The sequence below is a fragment of the Desmodus rotundus genome, chromosome 3 (assembly GCF_022682495.2).
Source record: "Desmodus rotundus isolate HL8 chromosome 3, HLdesRot8A.1, whole genome shotgun sequence".
NCBI lineage: Eukaryota > Metazoa > Chordata > Mammalia > Chiroptera > Phyllostomidae > Desmodus > Desmodus rotundus.
This window is the reverse complement of record NC_071389.1, coordinates 60,739,332-60,754,521: the sequence shown is the minus strand read 5'-3', so window position 1 is coordinate 60,754,521 and position 15,190 is coordinate 60,739,332. Positions and strand designations below refer to the sequence as shown.

General features: G+C 40.3%; 1 protein-coding gene across 1 annotated transcript in view; it reads right to left on the bottom strand.

Moving 5' to 3' along the window:
- PRKACB (protein kinase cAMP-activated catalytic subunit beta) overlaps nt 1–10,169 on the bottom strand; it is a 106,009-nt gene extending 95,840 nt beyond the window's left edge. The window contains exon 1 of the mRNA XM_045199412.2: nt 9,872–10,169. Within this exon, the coding sequence (XP_045055347.1) occupies nt 9,872–9,917 (46 nt within the window). The 5' untranslated portion in view covers nt 9,918–10,169. The remainder of the gene's footprint in view (nt 1–9,871) is intronic.
- Nucleotides 10,170–15,190: the final 5,021 nt, after the last annotated feature.

Below are 15,190 nucleotides of genomic sequence, written 5' to 3'. Positions count from 1 at the left end.
TCCTAAGGGTTTACATTAAGAGCAGAATGTTCTGTGTTTTATTTCCAGTACTCTCCTAATGACCAAAAATTAGATAGCCCCTTTATCTGTAGAACACGGGAGTAGCTTCAAAGATCCAAACAGTGATTCAGAAATTTCGTAAGTCAAAATTCAGAGACTATCATTCTTTAAGTACCACAAGATTTCCCTAAATAATTACCTTATAATTGCTCGCACTGAGACTCATTTACCACTTCTCTACCTGCATTATTTTATGAGATCCTTCTATAATGTTTCCCAAGACTTGCTCCTTTTAAAATGCACATTTTTTCTTTTAATAAATACACTAGAATCATTGGATTATAAAGAAGGAAGACATCACAGCCTTTCTATCAAACCCATCTTGCTTAATTTTATAGCATAGCTTGGAGCCATTAAAATATTTGTCCAAAGTGAAGTAACAGAAGGTATTAGGAAACAGAATTTAGATTTTTCTTAGTCTAAGTTCATGTTCTTACTTAAAGTACACCTTAACTTTTTAATGTACATTTTAAAAAGACTCTAGAGAAAGAAAACTGATTATTTACTTAATACAATATATGCTTGTACTATATTTTACATGTTCTTTCCACTATTCCACATGACTCTACAAAGCTCAGTTTCTTACAGGATGCATACTCTAATTATGAAAGTAATATTTCATCTTACTTTAAATTAATTTGTATCTTTAAAAGATACACTGTTCTCATCAGTGCTTTAATTTTTACTCTTTCAAAACAAAAAAGTTAAACCTTTAGTAGCTATAGTTCTTAACTAATATTAATAGAACTTATATCAGTCAGTTTCTAAGTAGGGGGGCCTTAAAAGGGGGAGCAAAATAAGGATGAAATGTAGAAAAGATCCCTTGACCATCCAAAGTCACCCCCCCCCCCCACCTCCACCATGGCTGGGAGACTAAAAGAACATCCACATATAAAACCACCCATCAACCCTGGCTGGTGTGGCTCAGTGAACTGAGTGTTGGCCTGTGAACCAAGGGGTCACTAGTTCGATTCCCAGTCAGGGTACATTCCTGGGTTGTGGACCAGGTCCCCAGGAGTGCATGAGCGGCAAGCACACATTGATGTCTCTCCCTCTCTTTCTCCCTCCCTTCCCCTCTAAAAATAAAATAAATAAAAATTTTTTAATTTAAAATAACCAGTAAGATATCATTTCTCAAAAGTGCCACTGGCACCCTGAGTTCCATATGCCCCCAAATTTGCTCTTCCCCTTATACTCATTTCTGACTCCATTATTGGAATCACAATCCACCCACGAAGATACAGAAGCTAAAAACTTGGGAGTTATTTCTAATTCCTTCTTTTCCTAACTCCCCACATGCTATCAGTTAAGTACAGTCTGCTCACTTTTCTTTCCCCAATTTCCCACATTTTAGATCCTTACCTCTAGCATCTTTATTCCGACCCTAAAAGCCCCTCATGTAGGAGTCTTCTAATCTTCCTGTTCCACCCACCTTGTTCCATGGTGACTCATCTTCACATTACCACCAAAGCCATCCCTCTAAAACCAACTTTTATGTCTCTCCCTTATTTCAAAGACTCTAATAGTTCCCTAATGTCCATGGCATGGGTGTCAAACTCATTTTCATCAGGGGCCACATCAGCCTCATGATTGCCTTCAAAGGGATGAATGTAATTTTAGGACTGTGTAAATGTAGCTACTCCTTCACAGTTAAGCAAGAGCCTGGCGCTGCCACTGGGTAGAAACAAGGTGGGGGGCCAGATTCGGGCCACAGGCCTTGTGTTTGCCACCTGTAGTCTATGGGATAAACTCCATTATATAGCCTCTATCCATATCTTCAGTCTTACCTTTTATCATAGTCTCCCCTCTTCGCTACCACTAAACCCCATCCTCTATCATGTAGTCCTAATGGAAAACTTACTTCCTTTTCCTGAAGATGCCATGCTGTTTCTCTCCTCTGCATCTTTGCTCACTCTGTGCTCCCTCTACTCAGAACACATTTCCCCTGCAACCAGTCCTGCTATTGAACATTTACCATTTGCAATGCTCTGCTCAGGGCTCACCTCCTCTCTGAAGTCATTTTGAACCTCACCCTCCCCACCCCAGCAGAAATGACCATACTTCCAATAGGTTCTCCCACTGAACTTCTATGAAAACATTGTAACAACTGTTTTTTGTTTTTTTTTTCTTTTTCCTTCATTAATTTGTTGACATGTCTTTCTTCCCGTTCTGGAATACAGGCACTCTGGAGCAGGTAGTGTTCGATCTTTCTTTTCATAGTCTTGCTTAGAATCTGTCATGTATTAGAAGCTCAATTATGTGGAATAAATGAATGAATACATGGACAAAGAAAAGAACCATATAGGATACTCCTGAAGGAATTATTTTTAAAATTAAGATAAAATACTCAAAATTATATATTGGCTTGGGTATATTTACCTCCCATAAATTCCACATTTTTCTATTTAAGATAATTTTTTTCCATTAAAGACAATATTTATGTCCTCTGAGGAAATCTGATCTCATATGTGTACTAACATTTATTGTCACCTAGATATATAATTTTGTAAGTTACACCGTTTTATTTTATTAATTCAATGGGATATCAGAATGGGGTTTACGGTCAACTCCTGACTATCTGACAGGATGTGAATAGCTACCCTGTCTTTCCTAGGATCTTTTCATGGGCAGCTTTTCCCGCTCAGCCAGGGCTTGCTTTGTTCCTACGCTGGCTTTCACGCCTCTGACCGTCCTGCTGCTGGCGATGAAAAGCTGCAGTCTTTTACATCTAAGCGGAGGTCACTGACCAGGAGAACAAGAAAAATGGTTCCTGAACAGAAGATAATTTTATGAAGTAGATAATATGCACAAGATGAATCACAGAACTGGATGAGATAATACGCATGTATTATTGAGATAGTACTGCTGTTTGTTTTGACTTTTTTATTCTTTTTCTTATTTTTTCGTATTTTTTAACCCAAGGAAGACTATTCCTAAATACTTCTGTTAATCTGGTGAGTTAGAACAAATACCTGCTACTCATTTTCATTTTTAAAAAAGTCTATAATTGAAAGGTTTAAAGATATGAGTAAGCTATGAGATCACTTTGTTCCTAATCAACATTTAAATCTACAAAAATTTCAATAAAAATATATTCACTGAGATTCAGTATTAAAAGCTACAAAATTTTAATTCTAGTAGAGCCCAATAAGAAAGTTAACTCTGCAATTAACTTTACAAATTACTAAACTATAATAATTTGTTCACTAAGCTTATAAATGCTTATTCAGAGAAAATGCTGAAGAAATAAGTTAATTCCTAGTACAAGACAAATTCAGATTTTTGTTGATCTACGCACACTTGTGAGGACCCTCCCCCCAAATGATGGAATGATGCATTGGCATTTTTATTTTATGTAAAGACAGGTATGTTCTACATCTGTGCTGTCCAACATACCAAATACCATTAGCCACCTATAAGTTAAAAATTCAGTTCCTCAGTCGCCCTGGTCACATTTCAAGTGCTCCATAGTTACATGCTGCTCGTGTCTGCCTCATTATACAACACAGATAGGGACACTTCCGTCACAGCAGAAAGTATGTCGAACAGTGCTATTCTCAACTATGGCAAAAAGCAGGTTTCCAAATACTTTAAAAATATCAATACAAGTTCAAATACTAATTTTTTGATTGGCTATTTAACAGGAGGGAAAAGCGTATGTTTACAAAAATAATGAAATCCAAATAGTAATAAATATTTTCAGAATATAAAATTAATTTTATCTGGCTTAATTTGAAATTATAGCATATTGAATCTGAAAAGACTTTCAAGGCAATTTAATCCTTTGTGCTCATTGTACAGATGAAAAAACTGAATCTAGAGAATGCTACGAGGAAAAAGCAACTCTCATTTAATATATCCCCAAAAAGGCACCATTGAAACAACCAAATTTTCTGTAATTGATGATAAACTGAAACAAAGTAAAGTCTAAGCTATGTGTCTCCGAGCCAGCTCTTCCGCTGGGTCCAGAGCTATTTGGCACAGTAGCTAGGATTTCAGGTTCTGGAGCTAGGCTGCCTGGGTTCAAATGCTGCTCTTTGACTTACTAGACCTGCAACCTTAGGCAAGTCATTTAGGCTTTTTGACCCTCCATTTCCTCAACTATAAAATTTAAAAAAATAAATAAACTACTTCACAGGATTAAAAAGATTGACTGAAATTATTCATGCAAAGCACTTAGAGAACCTGGCACATAGTAAGCCTTCAAAAAAATGTAGCTGTTATACCCTGGCTGGTGTGGCTCAATTGGCTGGGAGTTGTCCTGCGAACTGAAAGGTGGCTTCCCAGTCAGGGAACATGCCGGGGTTGCGGGTTTGGTACCCAGCTGGGGAGCATGCCAGAGGTGACCGATCAGTGTTTCTCTCCCTCTTCCTCACTTCCTTCCCATCCCTCTAGAATCAATTAAAAAAATTAAAAACGTAGTTGTTATGAAACTTGCATTTTGTTTGAACCTAGTCTACTGGTGATGTTGATTAATTTCTATTCTCTTTAAGTTCTTAAGACAGAGAGATACTCTGGAAAACATTCAAAGATCATATGTAAACACTAGGTTACACAGTGTGGCTCTACCACTTGTAGCCACGGGAGGATTTACATCCAAATCCCTACCAACACTTCACCCACAGGCCTTAACACCTTTGCCATGAGAGTGTAATATAAAGCCACATAGGCAAACTGTGGGGTATAATTTTTTTAATGAAATAAACAAACTAACAAAAACACAACCAGGGTAAAGTAAGTGGCATGTCTTTTTTATGTTGGTGACTGTGGCTAAAGGAAAAGTGAGAGACTAGGGAATTAAAACAATTTTGAATGACAAGAACTTAAAACTTCTTAGAATATTATATAATCACTTATATCTTTTTAACAATTTTTTATTGCTGTTCAATTACAGTTGTCCCCATTTTTCCCCCATTACTCTCCCCTGCCCTACCCACCCCCACCTCCACATTCAATCTTCTCCCAACACCCCCACCGTTGTCTCTATCCATGGGTCCTTTATACACGTTCCTTGACTTGACCCTTTCCCTTCTAACATTAATGTTTTTGCACATTAGATGAAGTTTAAACAGCTACATTTAAATTTTGAAATGCACATATTTATTTTCAAGAGCAATTTTTAAAAAATACACAAGACAAGCATGTAATGGTAAGAGTTATTCTTTCATTAGGTTTTAAGACATACCGATACAAATTCCTAGTTCACTACAGTACAACAGGTGCCTAACTTAATGTTATCTCCTGAAACTGTAGAGATGAGAATGGAATCTCTCCAGCTTCTAAGTCTCACTTCAGAATATGTTTAATTTTAATAGCAGAGGAATAAGTTTCAATAGAATATGACATAGGCACCAGGCTGTCAAAGATAACCAAGACTGTTCTCAGTTATCTTTATGCCCAGTTTCGGTCTTCTGGAATATTTTTAGAATTAAGCTCCAGAGTTACCTATATGAAACATAGTCCGAATCAAACCTCAAATCTCAATCAACCTGATATTTTAAAATCAGTTTTTCAAATCAAACATTTTCCTATTGGTAGTTTTCAGAGGTCTAACTTCACTCTCTCTGAGGTTAGCACCTATCATATGTTGCTTTTCGGTTAACTTTTATATGTTCATTTTCTGTCTTAACATTAGGTAGAAAATTTCTTGAGCTTTTACTCACAGGATGCCCAAATGAAACTAATATACTTGGTAGACATTTTGAAAATATATGTATGAGGTCTGTCTGGAAAAAGTCCAGCCATTGTTAATATAAAGAGAACAGTTTGTGCGACATCGATGTAACCTGGCATCCAAGGAGAGTGGACTGGAATGTGCATGTGTGAACAATGACAACTTCACTGTACTAGTCAGTGGGGTGGGGAGGAGATGCAGTTGAGCGAGCATATGTACTGTGTGGCCATCGCATTCAAAATAACTGAGCGGGTAAAGCGACGATATGCATCAAATATTGTGTTAAGTTTGAACATCCCTCCGTGATGATTCAGAAGGCCACAGCTATGGGCAACTGGTGATTGGCAGCTTCATCACGACAATGCGCCTGCCTATGCATCACATCTCATGCAGAGTTTTTTTGGCAAAACATCAAATCACTCAGGTGATTCAGCACCCTACCGACCAGATTTGGCACCCTGTGACTCTGGCTTTTCCCAAAACTAAAATCACCTTTGAAAAGGAAGAGATTTCAGACTGTCAATGAGATTCAGGAAAATAAAACGGGGCAGCTGAGGGTGATTGGGGGAGCTGTGTGACATTCCAAGGTACCTGTGTTGAAGGTGACTGAGGCCTACTGTCCTATGTACAATGTTTCTTGTATCTTCTTCAATAAATGTCTCTATTTTTCATATTACATGGCTGGATACCTTCTGGACAGACCTCATATTAATAGATTATTTAGTGATGCAGAATGGAGTCAGGGCACCAGACTCTATTCCTAACTCTGGTATCACTAATAGTATGTTCTCAACTCCACCTTCTTCAGAGGTCAGGCTCTTTGGCTTTGAAATGGAATGATTACACAGGCTGATCTCTGAGATCACTCATATTTCTAAAACTTTATGCTTTTATGTATCCACTTAAGTTTAAATAACTACATTTACATTTTGAAAGGTATATATTCTCAAGAGTAATTAAAAAAACACAAACAGACATGATTGGTAAAGTTCTTTCATTAAATTTTAAGATATATCAATAACATGTCTTTGTTCACTATAGTAGAACAGCAGCAACACGCACCTGATAACACTGCTCCAAATAAAAATCACAAACAGATCAACCTGTTGTATTTCAAATAATTGTCCCTATGAGACATCATTTAATATTTTCTATTATCACCTCACAGGATTTATTCAAAGTACTAAAATGACAATTGGTTTCCATCAATAAATTTACATAAAAAGCTGGGAAACATAAGTACCAAGATATCACTGATAGTTAGAGCTTAGGAAATAAGTTATTCACTGGAACAATTTAAAAATATTTAGGTAAATATTTAATGTTTCCCTTCTGTTTTTGGTAAATATCCAAGATTACCCCATAGCTATGAGCTTCAGATTATTACCCTCTAGGGGAGAATCGCTTTGGTCACTTAATAACAGAAATACAGTGGTTTCCCCTATCCCCGGGGTGTACATTCTCAAGACCCCCAGTGGGTGCCCGAAACTGTGGGTAGCACTGAACCCTATATATACTGTTTTTTTCCCATACATACCTATCTAGGATAAAGTTACATTGATAAAGTAGACAAAATGATTAACAATAATAACTAATAAAGAAATAAAAAATAATAACAATATACTATAATAAAAGTTTGGTGAATGTGGTCCCTCTCTCAAAATATCTTATTATACTACATGCACCCTTGTGATAACGTGAGATGGTACAATGCCTACGTGATGAGATGAAGTGAGGGGAACGACCTAAGTATTGTGACACGGCTTTAGGCTGCTGTACAGGTTACTCGACAACAAGCACTGGCATCACTGCAGTCAACCTGATGACCAAAATGCACGCAGTGAGTGCGCTGAACAGAAGGAATGGTTCGTGTTCTGGGCAGGATGGAGTGGGATGGTGCAAAATTCCACCATGCCACTCAGAAAAGCACAAATTTAACACTTATCAATCATTTTCTCTTTTTTTCTGAAATTTTTCATTTAATATTTTTGGGATACCACTGACCGTGGGTTACTGACAAAAAGCAAAACTGTCGATAAGGGGAGGCTACTGTATATAGGTCACAGAAGGGTCTGCTATCATTATGAAAAATGTAACCACTGTACAGGCCAGCACTTGCTAATAAAAATCACTGATATGACTAAATTACCAATCACACTTTTTGTAATGCAATTAGCACATGATTTAGCTTAAATTTATACAGCTTTAAATTAAAAGGGAAAATGACAACTCATCAGGCACAAGTGACTCTTAACACTTTCTGCATTCTTTACATTTTATAATATAGTACAGTTAGTTACTGCATTTGTACAATTGAAAAAAGATAATGAAAAGTTCTACCTCTACAATGGCTTTTTAAAATCTCCAGATCACATACTAAAGTGTGTTCATTGATAACTCCTATGATTGTACACCCAACTTTTCTGGAGCTCCTGAAAATTAACACCAACCCCTTATTAGTGAAACATACACCATAAAATCTGGTCTCACTATTTAAACAAAATGAATGACTAAATCTTCCCAAATCAATTTTGCTTTATCGATACCAAAAAAAGAAAAAGAAAAAGACTTTCATGCTAAATTACAAAGTTCACCTTAAACATGTTACAAACGTAGAAACATTAAAAGATACTGTTTATACAAACTGGAATAAATTATCAGGCATTCCCTCAAGTGCTAAGATGTAATTTACTCCTCGTGATATAACAAATACGATTTGTTATTTGGTCATTCTGAGTTTTAAAATCTGAGCTGAACCTGACAAAGGCAAACAAATTTTTTTACGCAACAATCCTGATATACTATTTATTGAGAGGGACCAAAGTTTCACCACTCCAAAATGTGCCTTTTAGAATATAGATTTTAAACTAGTTATAAACAAAAAAAGACTCAGAGAGAAACTTTGACCCTCCTACTTTACCTGACTATAGGAATTCAGATAGAAAAACTTGCTTACTGGAAAACAGCATCACCTTAGCATCTTAATATAAACTAAAAGTGTCAGACAGGGAGAAATGTAGCAAAGCCTGTTTGTTAGACTTCCCTCTATGTCCCACTGTTTCTGGGTGGCCCAGAAAGAATTTATTTGTTTACCACATGTTTGCTCTTTTCAGCTACCTGTAAACTACCCACTTTCCCTTTGAAATCCCAGACCCCTGCTTTGTTCTTCTTTGTCTGAAGTGGCATATAACCCTCAACTGCCCAATTTGTCTTCGGGTTTCATGTCTTATGGTACCCGCAAATCTACGTCAGTATGAAGCTTGGAGATTTTCTCCTGTTGATCTGTTTCATGTTAATTTATTAGCCCAGTTAGAGGAACTTAGAAGGTGGCAGGAAAATTACTTTTTTACCCTCACTGTATATCTGTATAGCCGTACAAAAATTCAATTTTCATGGTTTATTTTTTGTTTTTTGCTGTTTGATATAAAGTGTGGCCTTCCTGCACTTTCAGATCTAGAAGAAATCCATGGTATTCTGGAGGTTCTTCAACTCCCAGTGACCTTTAAGTTGTAGCAGATTCTTGAATGTCCTAAGAAAAGACAAGCCTGCATTGCTTTTTTTTTTTTTATCTCTAGTTGACAAAGTTGCCTGTTTAGTGTTATCATATTTCCCATTCCTATTCTGAAGAGGGAGGATCTTTAAAACATAGTTTCACATTCAGGATTAACGTCACCTGCGAGAGCTAGGTGATAAGGTTGGGATGCAACGGTGATGGAGGGAAAAGAGCCAATTCTGTCCACCGCACTACCTGTGGCTCCCGAAGAAGGGGTGGGGGTGGGGAAAGCGAGGGCTGGGATGGTACCAGGTACTTCTTTATTCGAACCGTATCTGGGGAAGTGTTTCAGAATGAGTTGAGTTCCCCTCGCTCTCTATTGAGAAGGGGAATCGCGGGGACCACTTCGGTCCCTCCTCTTTACAAGTGGCCCTTTGCGGCCAGCCCTCACGCCTGGGGGAAGGGAGGTAGAGGAGGAAGGTAGAGGAGGAAGGTAGCTGGTCCCCAAGGCCCCCTCAAGCAGCTCCCGATCGTGGCTGCGAGGCCTGGACCATGCCCGCGGCCTCGAGGCACCAACCCAGAGGGGCGCCCGGCGCCCGACGCCGGCCTGTCCGGAGGGTCCCCAGACCCGGCCCTTGACTTACCGCTCTCCACCTCGCTGCCTTTCTTGGCGGTTGCCGCGTTCCCCATGACTGGGGCGATAGAAAGAAGGGGTCGGGGAGGGGAATGGGGGCTGGGGCTGTCCCCGCCGCTCCACAGGCAGAAGCAACTCCCGCTTCAGCACAGGTCAGGGCGGTGAGTCCTCCGGGCGCTGGAGCCCTGAGTACCGGCGGGAGCACCGGGCTGGTTCTGAGCGCGGAGCTTCCGCGAACTTCCCTGCCCCGGCGGCGGCACATACAGCGGCGGCAGCAGGCGTGGGACCGACCGGTGGCCGCCAGCAGACACTCCCCCTTCCCCCGCCCCGCCCTCCTGCGCGCCCCGGAGCCGCCGCGCGCGGGCCCGGGCCGGTCCCCCTCCGCCCGCGAGCGCGTGTGCCGGAAGTGACGTGCAGGCCCGGGACGCGGCCGGCCGGCCGTGGGGGTCGACCCGGCGGAGCCGGACCGGGAGAGGCCGGACTGGGTGGTCTGGGGCCCGCCGAGCCGGATGTTGTCGGCCGAGCTGGCGTCCGGATGCGCCACCCCGAGAGCCCCGAGTCTCCATTGCCCTGAAGCGGCGCCCTAGGAAGCCGTGCCGGGACTTACGTCGCTTAGTGCCCCGTATCGCGGCGGCTCCCCCACCCCTCCCCGCCTAAGGCCGCCTTCTGCCCACAGCCTCTGCCGGCGATCACCGCACGGTGGGGTAGATCCCTGGTGAGGTGACGTCGCTGGTTCTCGCCTGTGCCTCTGCGGAAACAACCTCGTTCACGATCGTGATCGTGGTCCGGCGCTTCTCTTCGCCTTGCAGATGCAGATATTCGCTGAGCCCACGACGTTGTCCTCCCGGTTCTTAGACACGAGCCCTTTGATGTCTCCAGTGCAAGTTTTCACTCGTCCTGGTTTCGCGGATCGCTGTCACAAGTTTTGTAAGATATCCGAGGCGGAGATAAAGGAAAATTTTACTATTTCTTCAGAATACCTATTGATGTCCGGCATTGTATACAGCAGTTTTCGGTGTAGATGCCAAATAAACGCATTCCCAATTGGTAGTTGCGTTTTTATTAATATACATCTTAGAGAACTTAAGTTTGCGAATAGCCTTACTTGTCGGGTAATTTATGTGGCACTAGCTTCATTTTTGGTTGCAAGTTTGTTTGAACTTTGCGCTGTGAGCGTTTATTTTCTATTTAGTGTAGAAAAGATTAACTTCCCGCCCGGACCAGCGAGACTCTGATGGTTGAGCATCATCCCTAAAAGGAAAGGTCTTGGGTTGGAATCCATCAGGGCTCCTGTATGGGTTGCGGCTTTTCGGATGGGGCGCAGGCTTGAGGCAACCTGTCCATCAATGTTTCTCTCACACATGATGTTTCTCTCCCTTTTTCCCTCCCTTTCCCTCTCTCTAAAAATACATAATTAAAATATTTTTTTTTAAAAAAAGGAAGAAAGGAAAAGACTAACTACTCGAGGGACAGAGACCACGTAAGTTATTTTGTGTTCCCAAGGCAGTAGGTGTTTAATGGATACCTGCTGACTTGAAAGAAGTCGAGGAAATATGTCACAATTTTTTAATTGTATTTTGTCTATTACCATTTATCCTCCTTATAACTGCCCCTCCCAAATATCACACTTTGTCCACATCCATGAGTCCTGTTTCCTTTTTGCTCCATCTGTCCACCCCCTAACCCTGCACTGGAGCTGTCAGCCTGCCCTCTATCTATGAGTCTGTCTCTGTTTTACTTGTTAGTTCCATTTGTTCAGTAGATCCCACATATGAGTGAAATAATACGGCATTTGCCTTTCTCTGACTGGCTTATTTCACTTAGCAAAATGTCCTTCAGGCCCTCCATGCTGTTGCAAAGAGTAAAATTACCTTCCTTTTTATGACTGATAGTATTCCATTATGTCTATGTCCCATAGTTGTTTTATCCACTCATCTCCTGGTGGACACTTGGGCTGCTTCCATATCTTGTTGACTATAAATAACGCTGCAATGAACATAGGGGTGTTTGTATTCTTTCGAATTAGTGTTGTTTCAGGTTTCTTCAGATAAATTCCCAGAGGTGGAATTGCTGGGCTATAAGGCAGTTCCGTTTTTAATTTTTTGAGGTATCTCTATACTGCTTTACACAGTGGCTGCACCAGTCTGTATTCCCACCAACAGTGCAAAAGGGTTCCCCTTTCTCTCCATCTTCGCTAGCACTTATTTGTTGGTTTATTGATGATCGCCACTCTTACCTGTGTGAGGGGACATCTCATGGTTTTAATTTGCATCTCTGATGATTAGTGACATTGAGCATCTTTTCAATATGTCTTGGCCATCTGCGTGTCCTCTTTGGAGAAGTGTCTATTTAGTTCCTTTGCCCATTTTTTAAATGAATTGTCTGTTTTTTTGGTGTTGACTTTTATAAGTTCTTTATAAATTTTGGATATTAAACCCATAGCAGATGCATTGGTGGATATGTTCTTCCATTCAGTCGGTTGTCTTTTTACTTTGTTAGTGGTTTTCTTTGCTGTGCAAAAACTGTTTGGTTTAATAAGTCCAATTTGTTATATTTTTCTTTTGTTTTTCTTGCCTGAGGAGAAATAATATATTAGAAATAATATTGCTACGAGCAATGTCTGAGATTTTACTGCCTATATTCTAAGAATTTTATGGTTTGGGGTCTAACATTTAAGTCTTTAATCCATTTTGAATTTATTCTTGTGTGTGGCATAACAAAGTGGTCTAGTTTCATTTTTCTGCACAATCTCTTGTCTAATTTTCCCAATACCCTTTCTGATAGTTCATTATTGGCATAGAAAAATGCAACCAATTCTGGATATCGATTTTGTATCCTGCCACTTTTCTGAATTCATTTATCAGTTCTAGTAGTTTCTTGGTGGAATATTTAGGGTTCTCTATGTATAGTATCATGTCATCTGCAAATAAAGACAGATTTACTTCTTCCTTTCCAATTTGGATACCTTTTACTTCTGTTCTGATTGCAATGGCTAGGACTTCCATACTATGTTCAGTAAGAGGTAAAAAGCAGACATCCCTGTCTTGTCTGGGAGCTCTCTATTTCTCCTTCAATTTTAAATGATAGCCTTGCTGGTAAAGTAGTCTTGGTTGTAGGTCCTTGGTTTTCATCATCTTGAATATTCCCATGCCAAACCCTTATGGCCTGAAGTGTTTCTGTTGAAAAATGAGATGACAGTTTCCCTTGTAGGTAACTAACTGCTTTTCTCTTGCATCTTTTAAGATTCTCTCCTTGTCTTTAAGCTTTATCATTTTAATTATAATGTATCTGGGTGTGGGCCTCTTTGGGTCCATCCGGTTTCAGACTCTCTACACTTCCTGGTCTTGTGTGACTTTTTTCCTTCTCCAGGTTAGGGAAGTTTTTGGTCATTATTTCTTCAAAAAGGTTCTTGATCCCTTGCTCATTTTCTTCTCCTTCTGGTATTCCCATGATGTGGATGTGTGGATGCTGTTATGCTTCAAGTCCCAAAGGTTTCTTAAACCCTTCATTTTTTAATATTCTTTTTTCTTTTGGCTGCTTTGCTTGGCTGCTTTTTACTACCTTTTCTTCCAAATCACTGATTCGATATTCTGCTTCATCTAACCTACTATTTATTCCTACCAGTGTATTATATACTTTAGATATTGCATTCCTTATTTCTGGCTGATTCTTTTTTATGGTTTCTGTGTCTTTTCATGCTGTTGAGTATACTTATAATCATTATTCCAAACTCTATATCTGATAAATTGCTTACCTCGCTTTCATTTAGTTCTTCTGGAGAACTCTCTTGTTCTTTCATTTGGGACCTTTACCTGTCTTCCCATATTGGCTGCATCTTTCTGTTTGTTTCTGTGTATTAGGTAGATCTGCACAGACTCTGGTGCAGACCTAAGCCAGATGCTGCCTGTGAGTGGCCCTGGGCAGCCTGTTTGGAGCTATCAGCAATCCAGAGCTGTGGCTCCTTCTACTGGGTTTGAGAGTGTGGAGAGAGGGCCAAGCTGCTCACCAAGGCTGGCTGTTACTAGCACTGGGCCCTGTGGGGGAGGGTCAGCTAAAGTCTCAGAGCTCCCAGAGATCAGCCTTGGTCTGCCGGCTTTATGCTAGGCTTGTCATTGAAACAGCTGCCAGTTCTACCCCTCAGCAGCCAGGTTTAAGCTCCGCAGAGTAGGTGAGAAGGATTCCTGCTGGTGGGGCTATTGCTTCCTCTCAGGCTGATGCCATTTGGAGAGCAGTGCTCTGCCTGAGAAAGATGGCTCCAGCAGTGTGGGGAATGACTCAGCACAGGGATCCTGGCAGCTGACCCTTCAATTCTCTCCCCGGAGCTACCAGCCCTAGACTTTCCTCACTTACCTGTAGTCCACTCTGCCCTCCCTCTGCCAGCGCCCACGGTAAGTGGCTGCAAACAAAAAGGCTCTGTGCATCTTGAGCCATCTCTTCCTGATGGAAAGAAACCCTGCTGCTTTTCCCAGCCAGATGTTTGGGTTCCTTTCTCAGTTCTGGTGTTCTAGGCTGGGGAGCCCAGGTTGGGGTTTAGACCCCACACTTCTGAGGGAGTACATCTGGCTGGCCACTGAAATACCCTTCCAGAATTTCAGCTGCCACCCATGGGAACCCAGCCAGCCCTCTCCTGCCTCCATACTTCCTATCAGTCTCGTTGTGGTGAAGTGGTTTCTTCCATAAGTCCTTGGTTATAAGGCTTCTCTCCAGCTAGTGTTCAGTTGGTTATTCAGGATGATTTTTCTATAATTTAGTTGTAATTCCAGATTGGTCCTGGGAAGAGGTTAGTGTACCTTCCACCTACTTCTCTGCCATCTTGGATCCCCCTTAGAATTTTTAAAAAGTCTTTTTCATTACTGACAAAAACAGAATGGTAATTGTAGAAATGTGTCAGTAAGCTCTTCCTGCTATTTTTTATTACTAATTCTGTTAAATGAGTTTAACAAGAGCTTATATCATGTATACTGTACTTTAGGTACTATAAAAATAGTAACTCAAGAATTCTATATGTTGCTTTACTGTCTTTATTTTATTTATGAGCAAACTGAGACACAAAGAAGTTAAGCAACTTAGCCCAGGTTAAACAGCTACCATATTTTACCATTTTTTGCCCAAGTTTTTGAGAGAAAAATAAGGATGCACATTATACATGGGTATGCTAATTCTGTACCTATATAAATGTTTTTATTTATGCTTATGGGTTAACAGTATAACTCTAGAAAACAATAATGATATCCGCATACAAAATAATACCCTGGTATATGATAATTGGTTTTGTTTCTAAATATAAATAAATAAAAAATTGAATTAAAAAAATTAAAATGAAAGATTT